This window comes from Mycteria americana, chromosome 9 (genome assembly GCF_035582795.1).
Source record: "Mycteria americana isolate JAX WOST 10 ecotype Jacksonville Zoo and Gardens chromosome 9, USCA_MyAme_1.0, whole genome shotgun sequence".
Classification (NCBI taxonomy): Eukaryota; Metazoa; Chordata; class Aves; order Ciconiiformes; family Ciconiidae; genus Mycteria; species Mycteria americana.
In genome coordinates this window covers 13,587,669-13,605,542 of record NC_134373.1, presented here as the reverse complement: position 1 = coordinate 13,605,542, position 17,874 = coordinate 13,587,669, and the positions used below count along the sequence as shown (strand labels likewise).

General features: G+C 39.4%; 1 protein-coding gene across 1 annotated transcript in view; it reads left to right on the top strand.

Annotated features, from left to right (window-relative positions):
• Positions 1–17,300, top strand: part of ALS2 (alsin Rho guanine nucleotide exchange factor ALS2) — a 44,555-nt gene extending 27,255 nt beyond the window's left edge. Inside the window, exons 21-34 of the mRNA XM_075512522.1 lie at positions 450–614; positions 4,092–4,203; positions 4,506–4,583; positions 4,696–4,829; positions 6,963–7,130; positions 7,406–7,523; positions 8,098–8,255; positions 8,981–9,103; positions 10,158–10,334; positions 10,718–10,763; positions 12,395–12,456; positions 13,084–13,233; positions 13,541–13,637; positions 14,999–17,300. Coding sequence (XP_075368637.1) covers positions 450–614; positions 4,092–4,203; positions 4,506–4,583; positions 4,696–4,829; positions 6,963–7,130; positions 7,406–7,523; positions 8,098–8,255; positions 8,981–9,103; positions 10,158–10,334; positions 10,718–10,763; positions 12,395–12,456; positions 13,084–13,233; positions 13,541–13,637; positions 14,999–15,037 — 1,627 coding nt within the window. The 3' untranslated portion in view covers positions 15,038–17,300. The remainder of the gene's footprint in view (positions 1–449; positions 615–4,091; positions 4,204–4,505; positions 4,584–4,695; positions 4,830–6,962; positions 7,131–7,405; positions 7,524–8,097; positions 8,256–8,980; positions 9,104–10,157; positions 10,335–10,717; positions 10,764–12,394; positions 12,457–13,083; positions 13,234–13,540; positions 13,638–14,998) is intronic.
• Positions 17,301–17,874: the final 574 nt, after the last annotated feature.

The window sequence follows — 17,874 nt, the reverse complement described above, 5'->3', positions numbered from 1 at the left end:
CCTCTGTATGTAGTTTTCTTGTTACATTTCACACTTGTGATTATAGTTAGCTTGGCTTATTTTCTGCTTTGCTTTTGGTAGATTGCTCACAGTGCATACTTGTGCAGTGTTCTGTTATTAATATCTATTCTAATGTTGCTACCACCTTTCAATAATATAGGATTATTTCTTCTGAGAGATAAATGTGGCCTGCCTTGCTGGGGAGAGAATGGCTTTAAAACAACAAAGCATCAAAAGGCTTGTACTAAAGGCTCACTTTTATCCCAAATATACTTTTACTATAGTTCCTGCTTGGTGTGGCTGTAATGTAATTCCTAGAAGGAAAAAGAGAGGGTCTATCTGTTCGGGGCGGGGGGAGGAACCAACAGAAAAAAACCAAAACCAACCACAAAAAAACCCCCCACAACAGCAAAGTAGATTATAGGAATCTTACTTACTTTCTTTTATAGCTATGCTACTGGTGAGGTGTATGAAGGGTGTTTTCAGGATAACATGCGTCATGGGCATGGTCTGCTACGCAGTGGAAAGCTGACCTCTTCCTCTCCCAGTATGTTCATTGGACAGTGGACAATGGATAAGAAGAGTGGTTATGGAGTTTTTGATGATATCACAAGGTAATGCTTTGGTCGCACAAATCTTTAAACACTGGTATGACGTACAATTGCAAAAAATGTAGGAAGGGATTTGATCTCTTAGTAGCAGTAGTAGTGCATTTCTAATTTTTTTTTAATTATTCTTTATACTAGGCTGTCTGGGTTGATGATCCAAAGAATTGGGTCTAGAGATTGCTTTTTGGTGCTGCTTCTGGAGTAAATGTGGGGTTTTTTGTTTTGCTTTGGTTTTTTCTGACATGCTTTCCTATCATACTCCTGCCTGAAAATTAGCACTGAATATGGTATCTTATTGAGGTATCCTGTTGTGTGAATGTTGAAAGTTTTATGAATGTCATGTGAGGAGTATTCTTTCATCTCGGGCCTATACGACTGGGTTGTTCAGCGATAGGATATACAGGACTAGGTGAATTGCAGCTCGTACTCAGGTTTTCCATTGACTTATTCTGTCAATGCAGCGGAGGGAAGATGCTTTCTCTAGCGATACGATTGCTAGCCCTTGTTCTTGTGGGGGACTTCAACCTGCTGGATGTCTGCTGGAAATACAACACAACAGAGAGGAAACAGTCTAGGAGGTTCCTGGAGCGTGTGGCAGATAACTGCCTGACACAGCTGGTGAGGGAGCCAACGAGGGAAGGTGCCCTGCTGGACCTCTTGTTCACTAACAGAGAAGGACTTGTGAGCCATGTGATGGTTGGAGGCTGTCTTGGGCAGAGTGATCACGAAATGATAGAGTTTTTGATACGTGGAGAAGCGGCGAGGGGGGGCAGCAAAATTGCCACCTTAGACTTCCGGAGGGCAGACTTCGGCCTGTTTAGGAGACTGGTCGACAGAGTTCCCTGGGAGGCAGCCCCAATGGGCAAAGGAGTCCAGGAAGGCTGGACATTCTGTAAGGAGGAAGTCCTAAAGGCACAAGAGCGGGTTGTCCCCAGGTGCCGAAAGACGAGCCGGCGGGGAAGAAGACCGGCCTGGCTGAATAGAGAGCTTTGGCTCCAACTCAGGAAAAAGAGGAGAGTCTGTGACCTCTGGAAGAAGGGGCGGGCAACTCAGGAGGACTACAAAGGTGTAGCAAGGCTGTGCAGGGAGAAAATTAGAAGGGCCAAAACTGAGCTAGAGCTCAATCTGGCTGCTGCTGTAAAAGACAACAAAAAACACTTCTTCAAATACATTAGCAGCAAAAGGAGAGCTAAGGAGACTCTCCAGCCCCTAGTAGACGGGGGAGGAAACACAGTGACCAAGGATGAGGAAAAGGCTGAGGTACTTAATGCCTTCTTTGCCTCAGTCTTTAATAGCAGGGCCAATTGTTCTCTGGGTACCCAGCCCCTGGAGTTGGAAGATAGGGACAGGGACCAGAATGGAGCCCCCATAATCCAGGGAGAAATGGTTAGTGACCTGCCACACCACTTAGACACTCACAAGTGTATGGGGCCTGATGAGATCCACCCGAGAGTACTGAAGGAACTGGCAGATGTGCTCAGCAAGCCCCTTTCCATCATCTACCAGCAGTCCTGGCTAACTGGGGAGGTCCCTGCTGACTGGAGATTAGCAAATGTGACACCCATCTACAAGAAGGGCTGGAAGGAGGACCCGGGGAACTACAGGCCTGTCAGCCTGACCTCGGTGCCGGGGAAGCTGATGGAGCAGATCATCCTGAGTGCCATCACATGGCATGTAGAGAATAACCAAGGGATCAAGCCCAGCCAGCATGGATTCAGGAAAGGAAGGTCCTGCTTGACCAACCTGATCTTCTTCTATGACAAGGTGACCCGCCTAGTGGATGAGGGAAAGGCTGTGGATGTTGTCTATCTAGACTTCAGTAAAGCCTTTGACACGGTTTCCCACAGCATTCTCCTGGAGAAACTGGCTGCTCATGGCTTGGACGGGTGTCCTCTTCGCTGGGTAAAGAACTGGCTGGATGGCCGGGCCCAAAGAGTGGTGGTGAATAGAGTTTACTCCAGTTGGTGGCTGGTCACAAGCGGTGTTCCCCAGGGCTCTGTGTTGGGACCAGTTCTGTTTAACATCTTTATCAATGATCTGGATGAAGGGATCGAGTGCTCCGTCAGTAAGTTTGCAGATGACGCCAAGTTGTGCAGGAGTGTTGATCTGCTGGAGGGTAGGCAGGCTCTGCAGAGGGACCTGGACAGGCTGGATCGATGGGCTGAGGTCAATTGTATGAGGTTTAACAAGGCCAAGTGCAAGGTCCTGCACTTGGGCCACAGCAACCCCATGCGACGCTACAGGCTTGGGGAAGAGTGGCTGGAAAGCTGCCCAGCAGAGAAGGACCTGGGGGTGTTGGTTGATAGCCAGCTGCATATGAGCCAGCAGTGTGCCCAGGTGGCCAAGAAAGCCAATGGCATCCTGGCTTGTATCAGAAATAGTGTGGCCAGCAGGACTAGGGAAGTCGTTGTCCCCCTGTACTCTGCACTGGTGAGGCTGCACCTCGAATGCTGTGTTCAGTTTTGGGCCCCTCACTACAAGAAGGACATTGAGGTGCTGGAGCGTGTCCAGAGAAGGGCAACGAAGCTGGTGAAGGGTCTGGAGCAGAAGTCTGATGAGGAGCAGCTGAGGGAACTGGGGTGGTTTAGCCTGGAGAAAAGGAGGCTGAGGGGAGACCTTATTGCTCTCTACAACTACCTGAAAGGAGGTTGTAGAGAGGTGGGGGTCGGTCTCTTCTCCCAGGTAACAAGTGATAGGATGAGAGGAAATGGCCCCAAGTTGCGCCAGGGGAGGTTTAGACTGGATATTAGGGAATTTTACTTCACTGAAAAGGTTGTCAAGCATTGGAACAGGCTGCCCAGGGAAGTGGTTGAGTCACCATCCCTGGAGGTATTTAAAAAGACGTTTGGATGAGGTGCTTAGGGACATGGTGTAGTGGTGGTCTTGGTAGTGTTAGGTTAACGGTTGGACTCGATGATCTTAAAGGTCTTTTCCAACCTATACGATTCTGGGATTCTGTGAATTTGAGTCATCTGAGTTTAGGTAAAGAAATCAAAAGCTTTGGCAAAAAAAATGCCTAAAATAAGCTTCTTGCATCTTTTCCAAATAATTGTTAAATACATCAGGTAGATGCCTGATGAAGCTGAAGATCCCCTTTCATATGCAACTTAAATCTTAGATAAAGCTGATCCAGATCAGCCAACAAATTTCCCTGTTTCTTATGTGCTGTAGCTACTGCTCAGGTTCCTTTGGATAGGAATTGGGCTTAACTGGGTGTCAGCATTGTTTCAGATCATCAGGAACAGTTTGCTTGGATGTGGCCAATTTGTAATGTGAACTGTGAAAGGAAGTTCATTATAGTTTATTTCTATCAAAAAGTCTTTATTTCCATGAAGCTAGTAAAACTAGATTGACAGACCTGAAGCGAGTGCTGTATGACTCTTTTCTAATGGTTTCTGTAATGGTTAAATATTGCAGTAAAGCCAAAGAAAGGATATAAATGTACTACTTAGTCTATATTTTTCCTACTTCATTTTTCTTCAGAGGAGAAAAGTATATGGGAATGTGGCAAGATGATCTTTGCCAAGGCAATGGTGTTGTGGTTACTCAGTTTGGACTATATTATGAAGGAGCCTTCAGCACGAACAAAATGATGGTGAGTTGAACACTGGACTCAGTGCTATAGTGACTTTTCCTCTAAGTGTGGTAGCTTTCTGGGGTAGATGAGTTTATGTTAGGCTGTGTAAACCTTCTGTTCTTCTAACCTTCTATTGTTCTGGCTTTTAAAACTGTCTTTATAATCCCTGCTCTGTTTCACCTAGGGCTACTTCAGAAACTGCTTTTTAAAAAATATTATTTGCTAAGAATTAGTAACAGGTTTTTCAGTGTATCTTTAGATCTGTGGTCTGGCCTTCTGTTATAATTACTGCTTTGTGTTCTTTATGATTCTCTCTATAGGGGACTGGAATTCTGCTTTCTGAGGATGATACAGTCTATGAGGGGGAATTTTCAGATAACTGGACTCTGAGTGGAAAGGTTGGTATTACAGTTGTCACTTGTAACCTGTTACCATCTAAAAAAAGTCTCTTTCCTTGTGATTTGTTTCCCAATGGATTTCAGTTACATTTTTTTATTATCTTCTCTCAAGGGAACACTGACCTTGCCAAATGGAGATTATATTGAAGGTCTCTTCAGTGGAGAATGGGGATCTGGGATAAAAATCACAGGAACCTACTTCAAACCTAGCTTGTATGAGAATGAGAAGGACAAACCTAAAGCATTGTGAGTGTTGAATAAGAAGTAATTTCTCATATAGTTCAGTAATACTTTGGAACATAACTATTGTCTTTTTTCAAAGGCCAGTTAAAAATATTTTTTCCAAAGAAACAGTGAGATTTTGAAAACCTATTTTTTGTTCCTCTTCCCTCATGTTTAGGAAATAAAATAAGATAAAAATCTTCTTTATAGCTGTTCTTGCTTTAATTACTACTTGAATATGCAAGTAACGGCATGAAATTACAGGATAGCAGACATGCTGCTAGTGTCCTGTAGCAGTCTCAAATATTTTTACTTATCTGAACTATTAGAATCTGAGTTCACAACTGCTGATGACTTTTTGAGGTACTGAGAAAGACTAAGTTACATTTGAGTGATTAAGTCAATCACAGACCTCTCTGCCTTCTGCCAATTATTCTGTTGGTAAATTAATTCATTTAATGTGTCATTTAATAATGCCAGCAGGGGTACATTTGGACAGAATTAGCTAGTTACCACACCTCTTCCAAACAATGCATAAGAAAATAGAAGAATCTGCCGAGTTGCAAAAGAGAGCATTTTACTGCCTTGGCAGAGATAATTTTGAAAAGTATCCATATAGCCCTATTTATAGCAGATGCATTAGGTCAATTTGCTTAATTATTTCTGGGGAAAAAAAACACATTTGTTTTATTTAAGTCATAACTGAGATATCTTTGAGTAGAAGAAATTTAAGTAAATTTAAAGAGGAGTTGGTGAAATTTCAGTATTTGGTACCACTATATACTGGTTTACAATAGTAGTAATTGTTGTACAGGATTCAATATCTTTGAAGCATACTCTCAAATTTCAGATTAAAATGGGAAACATAACTAATGTTTTTATCTAGATTACTTCTCAGTATGCTTCCTGAAGCATTCACTGGTAATTTCTTTTGACAGTGCTGACACCTACAACAGGATGCAAAGTTAAGCAGGCCTCCCTGCTGAACTGAACACTTGCAACCTTAGCAGCTGTCTGCTTTTTACCCCAGTAGGGAGTCTATGAATAAATGTATGTACATATTTGTGAAGATTGCTTGTGAAATAAGGGTTTCATCTACCCTTTTCAGGCTCTCTTGAAGTTGAAAATCTTCTGGTATAATTTGTGGAAAGGCTTAGAGCCTACTTCTGCTTTGTGAAACTGGAAGCATGGGGAAATATCAGTGTTGCTAGTTCTCATATCAAACGTGGTAGAAAAATATTAATGAAAGGTCTGACAATTTCTGACACTTGATTTAAATCAAGATAGAACTGTTAACCCTGACAGCATTTATTTGCTTTATGAAAGCTCTCCAAAGCCCTAAATTACATTATATGTCTGAGATATAAATATCTATATATAGAGAGAGAACAACAGTTCTTGGTTTGCCTTTGCCTATAGAGGATCCCTGAGCATTGGCTGTCAGTGAAAAGATGCCAGAGCTGGTTTTACTCTGTACCAGCACATCCCTAACATGTCATGCAACATCATACGTAGATACTACTTTAGAGGCAGAAACCATATATCCATTCTTGGTATTTATCTGTGTAGCTATGCTATTTGTACGTTCCAGGATAGCAAGATATTTGGGACATTTTTGTACTATGTCTTTGCTACATGAATGTGTCCTGAGCCTTCTGAATGAATACCAGTGGTGAAGATAAGCCCCGTTACATGCAGTATGTCCTGTTTTCTTGGAAATCAAACCAGTCTTTTTTTGTGTTTAAACAAACCATTTCCTGGAAGACTACAAGAAAGAGTAAGACTGACTTGTCTAATGTAATTAGGTTCATAGTTGTTACTACATGTAGGTATTAAAAACATTTTAATCTTATACATTAATCCACGTAACATACTATAATGTTACATTAGTTAGCAAGGAAAAAAAATTTAAGGATAAGTATAACTTTTTGTAAGTTCTTTTTAAAAGGTGTTGAAAGTCAAGACATTAATTAAATAGTAGGTTCCAGGTTTATTCTTAGTGATAAATTTGGTTCACAGTAGAGACTGTTAAGTATATCAGCTTTTGGTAAAATAGTATGAGATATTAGATTGACATTAGCCACAGGTGGTTTTCATAGCTGAATGTGTTCTTTCATGACTGTTTGATTTTAACAGACTAACTGGTCATCTTATTAGGCGGAAACTTGGGATCCTGGCAGTGCCTCCTGATGAGAAATGGAAGGCAGTATTTGAAGAATGCTGGAACCAGCTTGGTTGTGAGAGCCCTGGCCAGGGGGACAGATGGAAGGCTTGGGACAACATTGCGGTGGCCCTGACCACCAATCGACGGCAACACAAAGACAGGTTTGTTCCTAGAGAATGTAGTCAGCAAGATAAAGAAAGTATTGAGAAAGAAACTGGAATCACACTCTACTCTAGACTAGAAACTCTAACTGTAAAAGTTCCCTTAAAACAACAAATCCTAAACAAAATCAGAGCTCTTAGTACTCTGCACTATAAACCCTTTCGGGGACATATTGATGTTCAGAACTGGTTCAGTTGTTAGCTTCAGTTTTTTTTTCCTACTGTATGTCTAATAAATAATCTGTACAATGTCTTTGTCCTTTTTTTAACTGCAGCCCAGAATTATTGAGCCGCTCACATACTCAGACACTGGAAAGTTTGGAGTTCATTCCACAACACATTGGTGCCTTCACCCTGGAAAAATATGAAAATATAAAAAAATATTTGATAAAGGTATTGTGACTCTCAAATGCTCACATAGCTTGTTGGTAAGGCATGATGTTAAGCTCACTTTGTAATAGCTTTCCTTACTTCATTCCATATTTGCACACTTGTAATCCATGTTGTATTCATTCATATTTGCTCATAACTTCCTAATTTATTGAATTAAAATCCCAAACTAAGACTAAAATCATTATATACCTAATGGATACTGCCTTAAAGTCAGTTTCTGTTCAGTTACTGTTTTAATTCTTATACATTGGATCCCAGCAAAGCATCTTGAAATACTTGCTAATTATTGCATGTTAATTTTAATAGTACTGGACAGATGACTTAGTCAAGTAGTAGCACAAGTTCTTGTACTGTCTTGACTTCTCTATGAGCTGTAGTCAGCTAATACATAAATTTTGTAATCCAAACGGCAGTTTGTTAAATATAGCTCACTTTTTGATGTATTTGTAACTTTTTTTTTTTCAAAGCCTGTTGTTGGATCTCTGACCCATCTCTCTTGAATTCTTTTTTTTTTTTTTTTTTTTTTTTTTTTCTGGCATTGACCTATCTGGCCAATTAATATCTTTTACCTCAGGCTTGTGATACTCCTCTCCATCCATTGGGCAAGCTGGTGGAAACACTAGTAGCTGTCTACAGAATGACCTATGTTGGAGTAGGAGCTAATCGACGATTACTGCAGGAGGCTGTAAGAGAGATAAAGTCCTACCTCAAACGCATCTTCCAATTGGTTAGGTAATGAGACTCTAATTTTCAAGTCAAACTACTGCTGAATTAATTAGAGGTCTCATGTACTGAAACTGTCTAGTGTTTATGCAGTCCAAGTGTGCCAGTATCTTTAGTCTGTTTGGGGGGTTGCTTATATTTCCTTAACCTTTTTAAGGAGTCTTGAATATTCTGTCAAAATAGAAAAATTAAAATCTTCACCGCAGGTATTACATCCTACATTGTACTTTAAAATATGGCTGTAGGAAGCTCGTCTTGAATGTGGATTTGCAATTTAGCGTCTCTGGATATCTGTGCTGTGAAAAGACAGTGTTCAAAGGGTATAGAAGAATAGTGAGGGTGGGGACTCACAGTGTATTCCATTGAAGTTCTTACCAACATGGATGAGCAATGTTCCTATGAAGTGTTTGCTTAGGTTCTTCAGAGCAATTACAGCTTTAATTGGGTCCTGCCAATCTGAAAGCAGAAATACTCCAAATTATTAACCATTATAAGCCTTGTCTGGAGGGAAGTGATGTCAAGGTAGCAAAGGTATCTTTGGCATTGGAGGGGTTGGCCTTCATAAGTTTTCTTCCAAGTAGATGGTACTGTACTTCTGTTAGCTATGCTGTCTTAGTCCCCCATGTATTATTTCAGCTGACATTTCTTTTCTCTCCAATCTTGCCTTCTAATGCTGTAATTTGTAGAAACTTCATAAAATGAAATCATACGTTATTACGTGTGTTGCCATTTAGGTTCTTGTTTCCTGATCTTCCGGAAGAGGGCAGCACAATTCCATTTCTGACAACAGAGACAAAGGGAAGGCGATCGTTTTGCAGTGGGAAGTCTGACTCCAGATCAGAATCTCCTGAGCCAGGGTACATAAAGGAAAAAAAAAGTGAACTGAGGAAGGCTTCATTTTATTTCTGTTTGCAGTTTTTTCTTGGGTGGGGGAAGAAAGATAAGTACATGTTTAACTGATAGATATAAGCAGATTTTTTTTTTTCCTTTAGTTCTGATGACCGATTCTGATAAGCAAACTTCCACGTGATGGTTGCAATAAGCATTTCATCCCTGTTCCATGCAATGATTCTTTACTTAAGCCCAGGCTTGCTTTTGTCTGTGGGTAAACAAGTTCAGGCTTGGGCGTGGGCTTCAGAAAACTGTTTGGGATATGAGCACTGGGGGTAATGCAGGTCCAGTGCACATATGCTGCATCACAAATAGCCAGTCACATAGAGCTCACCCTTGAGTCCATCGCTGGTCTGTCCACAGCAGCCTCAGGTGTGGTCAAAACAAGGAAGAGGGATCAGTAGAGAGAGCCTGCTGAGAAAGGCTCCAGTGACCTGTGCAGATGGTATTAGTGGGCACTTTGAGTTCAGCTTTCCCTATTAGGATTACAGCTTGATGCCAAGCAATTGCTGACTTTGTGAAGCCTGAAGCGTGAGTGTGTGGAGCTAGGTCAGGTAGCTTAATGGGTTTTAGCCTATTTTCTAGCTTGTGCTTTGAAGGTAAAGTTCAGCTGTCAGCAGAGTGGCTCAGAATGGGAGCTAAATGATTAGCATGAAGACACAGGTAAAACTTGAAATATAATATAGTACAGTATTCAGCTTTTACGTTATACAAGGAAGAAAGCCAATGTTCTGTTTAAAACACACAAACCACAAAAAACGTGCACCACAACCACTGTCCCTGCCCCAAAACCACCTGTATGGGGACTGTAAAGGAAAATTACTCCTAAGTATTTCTTAGCACAGATACTATTTGATGGATTTGTACTTATTTTATTATTCTTATCCCTCATAGAATAGGCTCATACTAAATGAAAGATTTGTTCCAATGATTTCTTTTTCATTCAATTTTTATAGATAATTAGGTTTTTTAAATGTCTTCCTCTTCAAGCCACCCCCCTCTTTTTTTTTTTTTTAATAGCTATGTGGTAACCAGTTTTGGCTTGCTGCTCCCTGTGTTACTGCCACGACTCTATCCTCCTCTATTTATGTTGTATGCCTTAGAGAACGAGCGTGAGGAAGATATTTACTGGGAATGTGTTTTACGTCTAAACAAACAAACAGATATGGCTCTTCTAAGTTTTCTTGGAGTGCAAGCGTGAGTATGCTTCAACAATAAAACAGAACTTAGAAAAAGATTATGGCATGTAATGAGATAAAGCAACTAAAAAAACCCCTATTGTCTAAAGTGCTTTTCTTTGATTAAAATGCATCTAAACATCTCTTCAAGCTAGTTAGTATAGTTGAGAGAGTGAATCAAAACTTCCCTCTTCCAAAGCGGGAGTGGGAGATTGCCATCACTACAAAACCGGAGTGAGGCATTTCAAATTAGGCTGTTTTCCAGCTGTTTGTGCTAAATGTAGTTGATCCTGTAGAAAGAGCTGTTGTATCTCATAGAAGAATGTGATGACTTCATTTGCATAACGTGAAAAATGCTTTAAGTTTATGCTCTCTCAGTAGACTATGTTGGGTTTCTTGCAGGAAATTTTGGCCAGGAACTGTATCCATCCTTGGAGAGAGTAGAAAGGTACGTTCATTGGGCCTTGACTTACAGTATGCTTTGCCCAGTGCTTCTTTCAAGAAGCTGAGATCATGAAGAAGCGGTCAAAGAATTTTTGACCAGGCTTTTTGCTTAAAAGATGCTATGCTATCTTGTTTCCTTGAAGTTTGTCTGCTACTTAAAAGCTACATTAGTGATTTCTTACAATAGCTGTCAGTCCAGCTTTGACACTCTCTTACTCTAGTGAATTCTAATTCAGGAAGACATTTGCTTGGTCTCCAATTATGAAAGTGTGAGAATAAAAGTCTACCAAGGAAATTTTCAAGCTGCTTAAGAGAGTTATACCATTGTATGCTTTCTGATTAGGAGTGTATAGTTTTTATTCTTAATCATTATCTTGCTGAAAGTGGCTGAACACTGGTCTTAGATGGTAATAGTGTGACACTCAATCTCTGTGCTCTGGTAAGAGTGGTTTAGTAATCATAACTTTGAACAATTTGAATGTTTACAGTATACTTCATGTCTGTTTATGAATCAGTATACTTTTAAGAAATTGAAAATTTCGAATAAAATTTAGATACTCCTGCCTTCAGATCACCTCTTCCCTGTTTATAACTGTGGCTTGTGCAAAGTCTGTAATAATCGGAAGCATGGCTTTCATCATAGTAGTTGCTTCATGTGGACAAGCTGATATTCATTGATAGAGATTGAGTGCTACAAGTTTGTAATAATAACCAAAGCTGCTGCTGAACCCCACCCCTGAGACTATGGGTTCCCAGCAAGACTAATCCCCTTTTTCCAAATCATCAAGATTCACATGATGCAAACCTCCACTCAGACTTTAAATGTTACAAAATCCAGCAATAATATGTTTCTTGAGTTACTTCAGATCTTCTGTATTTTTAGGTACTGGGCAAAATTCTTACCAGCTGCCTGAATCCTTCACGCTTCTGACTGGTTTTTTGGTTATAGAGCCAAGCCGCTCCATTGTGAAGTACTATGCAGCATGTGTCTTCTCTGAATTACGCAGTATATGATGCTCTCTGCAGCCATTTACCTTATTTGCTGGGTCATTCCTTCAATTAAACAGGATGTTTTTAGCCAAGACATCATGTTTATCTGCTTCTCTCCTCTGTCCAGTTTCCTCATTTCTGTGAATTTCTCTAGGTCTTTTTGCATCCATCCATTTGCTACCTGCTCCACTCAGAAAGACTTAGGCTCAGTTGCATATTAAGAGCTAACATTTATATTTGTTCTTTCCTGTTTGCTCCAAACCTGAGTCTCTGATTATTGACTGCTCTGACTTTTCTAGGTTTCAACCGTTCCAGTCTTATGGTTCCCTCTTGATTGTTAACTATTAAGATTTAATGATTCTCAGTCTTACTTGACCTGGAAGATATCCAAAACCGTCACTGATTCTCGTAACATACCAAGGAATTCAGTACAGGCTTTTCTGAATTTCAAATGAAACTCATACAAATTACACGTAGGCAGATTTCCTGGATGACTTTAGCATCCAGGCACATTCCCCTCTCTTTGCACTGGAAAACTGAAAAAAAGGTCTCTTATGCCAGCGTTGCATGATACGCTGCTTTTCTTCTTCTGCTGAATAGTGGCATAGTTAAACCTGCATGATAAATCTTCTCATGATTACACAGGTATCATCAAATACAAAGGATGCCTGCTTTGCCTCTGCAGTTGAATGTTTACAGCAAATCAGGTAATTCTCTGAAATTTGTCTTTTAGTGTTTTACTGTTTCTGCTATAGTAGTATCTAGTTTACTTGATTGTGATCCTTTACCTGTCACCTTTTCTTTGCTCACCTTTGTAAGAGGGGTCACCAAGAAGTTTCAGAGTTCCTGCTAAGAATGTTAGCAAATTCTCCCAATGGGGAATGAAGTATAGCCTCATAAATGCAACTGAGAGATGTGTCCATAGGGACGCTATTTAGAATGAAAAGCATGAGGATGTCTAATCAAATATACATGTGAATTTCTAAACAGTTATGGCAAAATGACCTGTGTATGGGGAGCTTTTCTGTGTCTGTTAGCTGACATAAGGAATTCTGCTGTAAGAATATAAGTAGAAATTAAAAGGATTTTAGAAAGGAATTTTTCCCCCTTTACCGCTATGTTAAAACATCTTAAAACTGTGAAGACAGTCTCACTTGCAGTAGTTATGGCCTGGGGTACTACACAGCCTTGGCAGCCATGGCTGTTGTGGTGTGAATGATCTGGCTTATCTTCTTGGGCACGGGGGCATGCTAGCTAGCAAAATGTCTTCCTAATTTAGATGCAGATATGCAACTTCTTATTGTTATCCTGTTTTGTTCTTGCTCTCCAAACAGTACCACGTTTACCCCAGCTGACAAGTTGAAGGTGATCCAGCAGACTTTTGAAGAGATCTCTCAGAATGTACTGGAAACTCTTCAGGAAGACTTTCTGTGGTCCATGGATGACTTATTTCCCGTTTTTCTGTATGTGGTGCTACGAGCCAGGTAGGCACGAAGAGTGGCATCAGTCATAAGCTGAGCATAGGCAGTATGAGTACTTTTACCTGTATTAAACACTCTTGCTTCTCATTCTAGAACTACTTGCTAGCTTTTTGTAACTTAGTAAATTTTCCATTTTGGTTGTTTGCTTTGGCCTGCAAAAATTTTGAACAGTTAACTGTGAAGTGGCTGTGACCTCAGAATGAGGTTAGGGAAAAGCATGTTTTTTGCACACCACCATGTACAAGAAGTAAAAACATTATAATGGTATCTTTTGTTCACCTATTCTCTTTCTCTCTCCCCCGTGTGACAGGATAAGGAATTTGGGATCTGAGGTGCACTTAATCGAAGACCTGATGGATCCTTATCTGCAGCATGGGGAGCAAGGCATCATGTTCACTACCTTGAAGGTATGAAAATTATTCAGGGTTATTAAAAGCTTTCTTTGGAAATTAATCAGCTTTGAGCAATGATGATCAGCTTAGGACAATCGTATAAACATTAGGTTGTAACTTCTTTGACATTTTTATTGCAGTTTTTAGCTAGGATGAGCAAGGAAACTTAACTTAGAGCTTAGGATAACCTAGCAATTGCAGGTACTACTAATAAAATGGTGCAATGTGGAAATGTACTTTATTCAAATGTAATATTGGTTACTGTTGCCTGTTCTGAATGCACACCTGTAGCTTGTTGTTCCCCTGCAACATAGCAAACCTTATTCCCTTTATAAAAATCGGAATGAAGTGCTGCCACTTCAATAATGTTTAAGTCTAACATTACATAAAGATGCTTCAGGAATTCTATTTGGGGGGGGAGGAATAAATCTTTTTACTGTGTCACTCTCCACATTCTATTTAGTATTCTTCTCTTTTTAAGCATGGAAAAAGGGAGAGAATCTGTTTTGATGAATAATGGAAATAGGTTGTTTTGGTACCTCAAAACTGTTCAAACAAGTGGGTCTTGTGACAGTTCAACTGTGTGGAGATTTTTTGGTGGGGTCGTTTTGGCAGGAGGCTGTTAACCTGAAACTTAAATAAAAATCTTCAGCCGAGCTGCTAGGTGAACATGATTGTATTTTCTGTCTGTGCAAACTGGAAACACTCGCATGCAGAGCTTTTTTCATACCTGTTATTTTTATAGTGCTGCAAAAAGGGAAGGTTTGAGTTGGTTAAAATTTATCAAAGAATCTATGTAGTAGAAGCAGAATCTTATTTTCCATGAGTGCAAGTGTTGTCTGAGACATTTATATTAAGTTTCTGGTCATGGCTGACCCAATGCATATTTGAACCAGCATTAAGGAGAGACTAGCTATCAAGCAGCAGTTCAGGGTATTTATCCAGATGACAGAAACCTCTGTTTTTCAGTCTGAGTGCTTTTGAAACACTTAATCCCTGTATCTTTGTCCTGTAAGAAATTATTTTCTTTTTTGGGTCCTTCTGTCAAAGTGCAAAGAAAGACTTGTGAGCAAAAAAAATGTGCTTCATCTTGGCAAAGCTGGGAGCTGTGGAAGTATTCAGAGTCCCAAATCATGCTATCTTGCTGCAGTAAGAGTTGGACATAATTTGTAATCTAATCTCTTGTTGTTCTTTTTGCTAGTTTACATATCAGAAGATTCTCATGTGTTGAGCATCACTGTATCATCACTGCTTGTAGAAAGTCTAGTCCTCTGTTTTCTTGGATAGAAAAAAAAAATCAACCTTTTTGTGTATGATGCTTTATGAGCTTGCTGAGAACTGGTATGTATGCTAAACTGAACTTTGTTTTAATTCAGGCATGTTACTACCAGATTCAACATGAAAAGCTTACGTAGACCATCATTTACGACCTGGCTCTGTGGGATAATCTACTCTGGAGCTTCACTAATACTCACTTTCTTCCCTGAAATGGCACTTAGAAAATACTCTGCTGCAGTTCTGTTGTTACAGATGAAAATACTCAGTTGTTTGTTCTGAACTTTCAGTTTTAAGACTGGAAAACTGCAGCCAGAGGCTATCTATGAAGTGATGGTGAAGCTAGAGACTTGTTTTGTCAAGTACTTGCCAAGAAGAAATAATTTCCTATTCTAACAGAAAGATTATTTACTCCTTTTCAATTAACAATGCTGCAAAAAAGGCATGGCATCTACATAGAGTACATGTGAAAGTCTGGACTGCATGGCTTCTAAAGCAGTGGGTTTGTTTTTATTATTCCTGGTTTGTCAACAGAGATGTTTAAAGAGAATGATTTGCACCACAGAACCATTCAGTCTTCCTGAATTAAGCTATTATGTTTGTTTATTTAAAAAATAGAAATATGATAGTATTTATAATGGGTAACCTATAGTGTGTTTGGCTGTAAAGGTTCTGAGGCATCTGTGTTGAACAGAATTGCTGAATGCAGTATTAATGTGCTGTTGTGGAAATAATCACACTGTTATGGACATCCCTGTTTACTAGGCTTATAAATATAAAGGCATTCACCATTCTTTCTGTTTATGAAATAAATAAAAGGCACTGACCACTTCAGATTTTGGCACTGAATTAAATATTCAGAATCTGTAGTGTTCAGTTCTGTTACCCTGAGGTCTGAGGACAAACACTTTCTCTGGAAGCCCATGTGATAGCAGAATGGGAATGTGCTCTTGAACAAGCTGACAATGGATTAGGTTTGAGACTTTTGCCTGTTAACTTATGTGTCAGAGTGAAAAAAGCTAACCTTGTTGCATTTTTGAACATGTAGAGAACAAGTAATTTCCCTGGGGGATTTCTTTGTGTGTGTTCTTCTGTGGTTTATGGTTAACTTCATTTATACCAATAACACTCATGGATAATTTGAGTATTGTAGGTGCTGTTCTTTACCATGGCTGACTCAAAAAAGGGGGAGGGAGGAATAGATTATAGAATGTTATAATGTCTTAAGTTATGTCAAACTACCATAGATAATGCTAATCATATTTTTGAAATAGTAATCATGACTTCTGTATTGGCACCTAAATGGAAAGAAACCATATGTCAAAATACTGTTTTGAACAGTGACTGTAATGTAGCAATTTTCATAATAAAGTAAAAAAGATTGGTCTTTCTGAAATTATTTTTAGTTTTATCAGAGAAGGGGAAAGACTAGTTCTGGCAAGATGATGTTTAAAACTATTGTTATACTTGTTATACTCACAACAGACTATAGAGATAACAGAAAATAGAAATAATGGACTTCTTCATGTTTGCAAACAATTTTTTTTTGTTAGCTTAATCTTATTTTTAAATGATCCTGAATAATTTGAGCAGAGATAAGCAATAATATGAATAAAAGGGAAGCTATAAAAAGAAGTTAATTTGAGAAGGGGGAGCGGAAAGATGCACAACTAAGGGTGGAGAATATAATGAAGTATAAGGCAGGAATTTGAACACTTAATCTTTTGTGCTAGATTCAGTCTTTCCATACAATGATCTCATAGAACTCAATGTACAAAAAGTATTTAACTGAAACCTGTAGGAGCAGAACTGCTCTTTGAAAAGGAGCTATGCTGAACAGCTGAGTAAATCAATGGCAATAATTTTCATCTGCAAAGATATGAATTCAGGATTTATTTCAACTTTGTAGATGTGTAATCATTAAAAACAGGTTTGACCCCCCACCCCTGGTAATGGTTCTGGGTCAGTGTTTGTTGTATTCAGATGTTTTGGAAGAAAGGAACGATTTTGACACGCAGAAAGCTTTGTTTCATGTGACCTTACTCCCACACTGATTCTGTGCCTTAAACTGAGAATGTAACTAGAGATGGGAAGTTTTTCCATAATCTTTCCACCTTTCAAGAAGGAGGTGTATCTACCAAATATGTAGCAACTTTAAATGTTGAACTTCATTCGCTGTGAATGATGCAAAGTTGAGACCTAAAATACCAAAGAATACAAGAATACATCTGCCTTCACATATAATATGTGTATGTGTGTCTGTATATGCACGGCCTTTTATAAAAAGTAGTGATATCGCATATGAATTTAGCTTGCTGATTAATGGAAACAGACAGCCTGGGCTGGATTATTTTTGGTCTTTCTGATATATAGCTCTGTTATTAGCTGAAGAGAATCCTAGGATTAAATGTGCTTCTGACACAGATTCCACTTTACAGCCCATGTGGGTTGTGATGCATTAGGAAATCGCTACAGACCAGCTTTGATTTGTGTATTTCTGTAGCTAACAAAGAAATGAGTTAACCTGCAGGACTTCTCTGGCTGTATTGCTTCATGGTAATTACTTTTTTTCTCTTTTTTTTTTTTTCCTCTTTTTCCTTAAATTGGAAGCTGGATATTTCTTGTGCTGCAGCAGAAATCCTGTAACCAGCAACCGAAGATCAATGTTACAGTATTCTAGATTCTCATTGCAATTGCAGGCATGGTAGCTGAAGACAGAGTAAGAGAGGAGTGCCCTATTGACTGGGAAAGTTGCTGAGAATAAGAAACTACTTAAGTGAGAAACAACTTAAAGTAGGCTTTTTATGCAAGAAAAGGGTTAAGGGGATTTGTTCTCTTCTCCCTGGTAATGAGTAGTTCTAAGGTTAGGTTTCTGCGGATTAGAAAGGAGAGGATGTCCATAGATTAGCTAGGGCAGTGAGGTTACTTGCTCTACTAACATCCAGCAAATACTCTTTCCCTCTGGAAGTTCTGCATG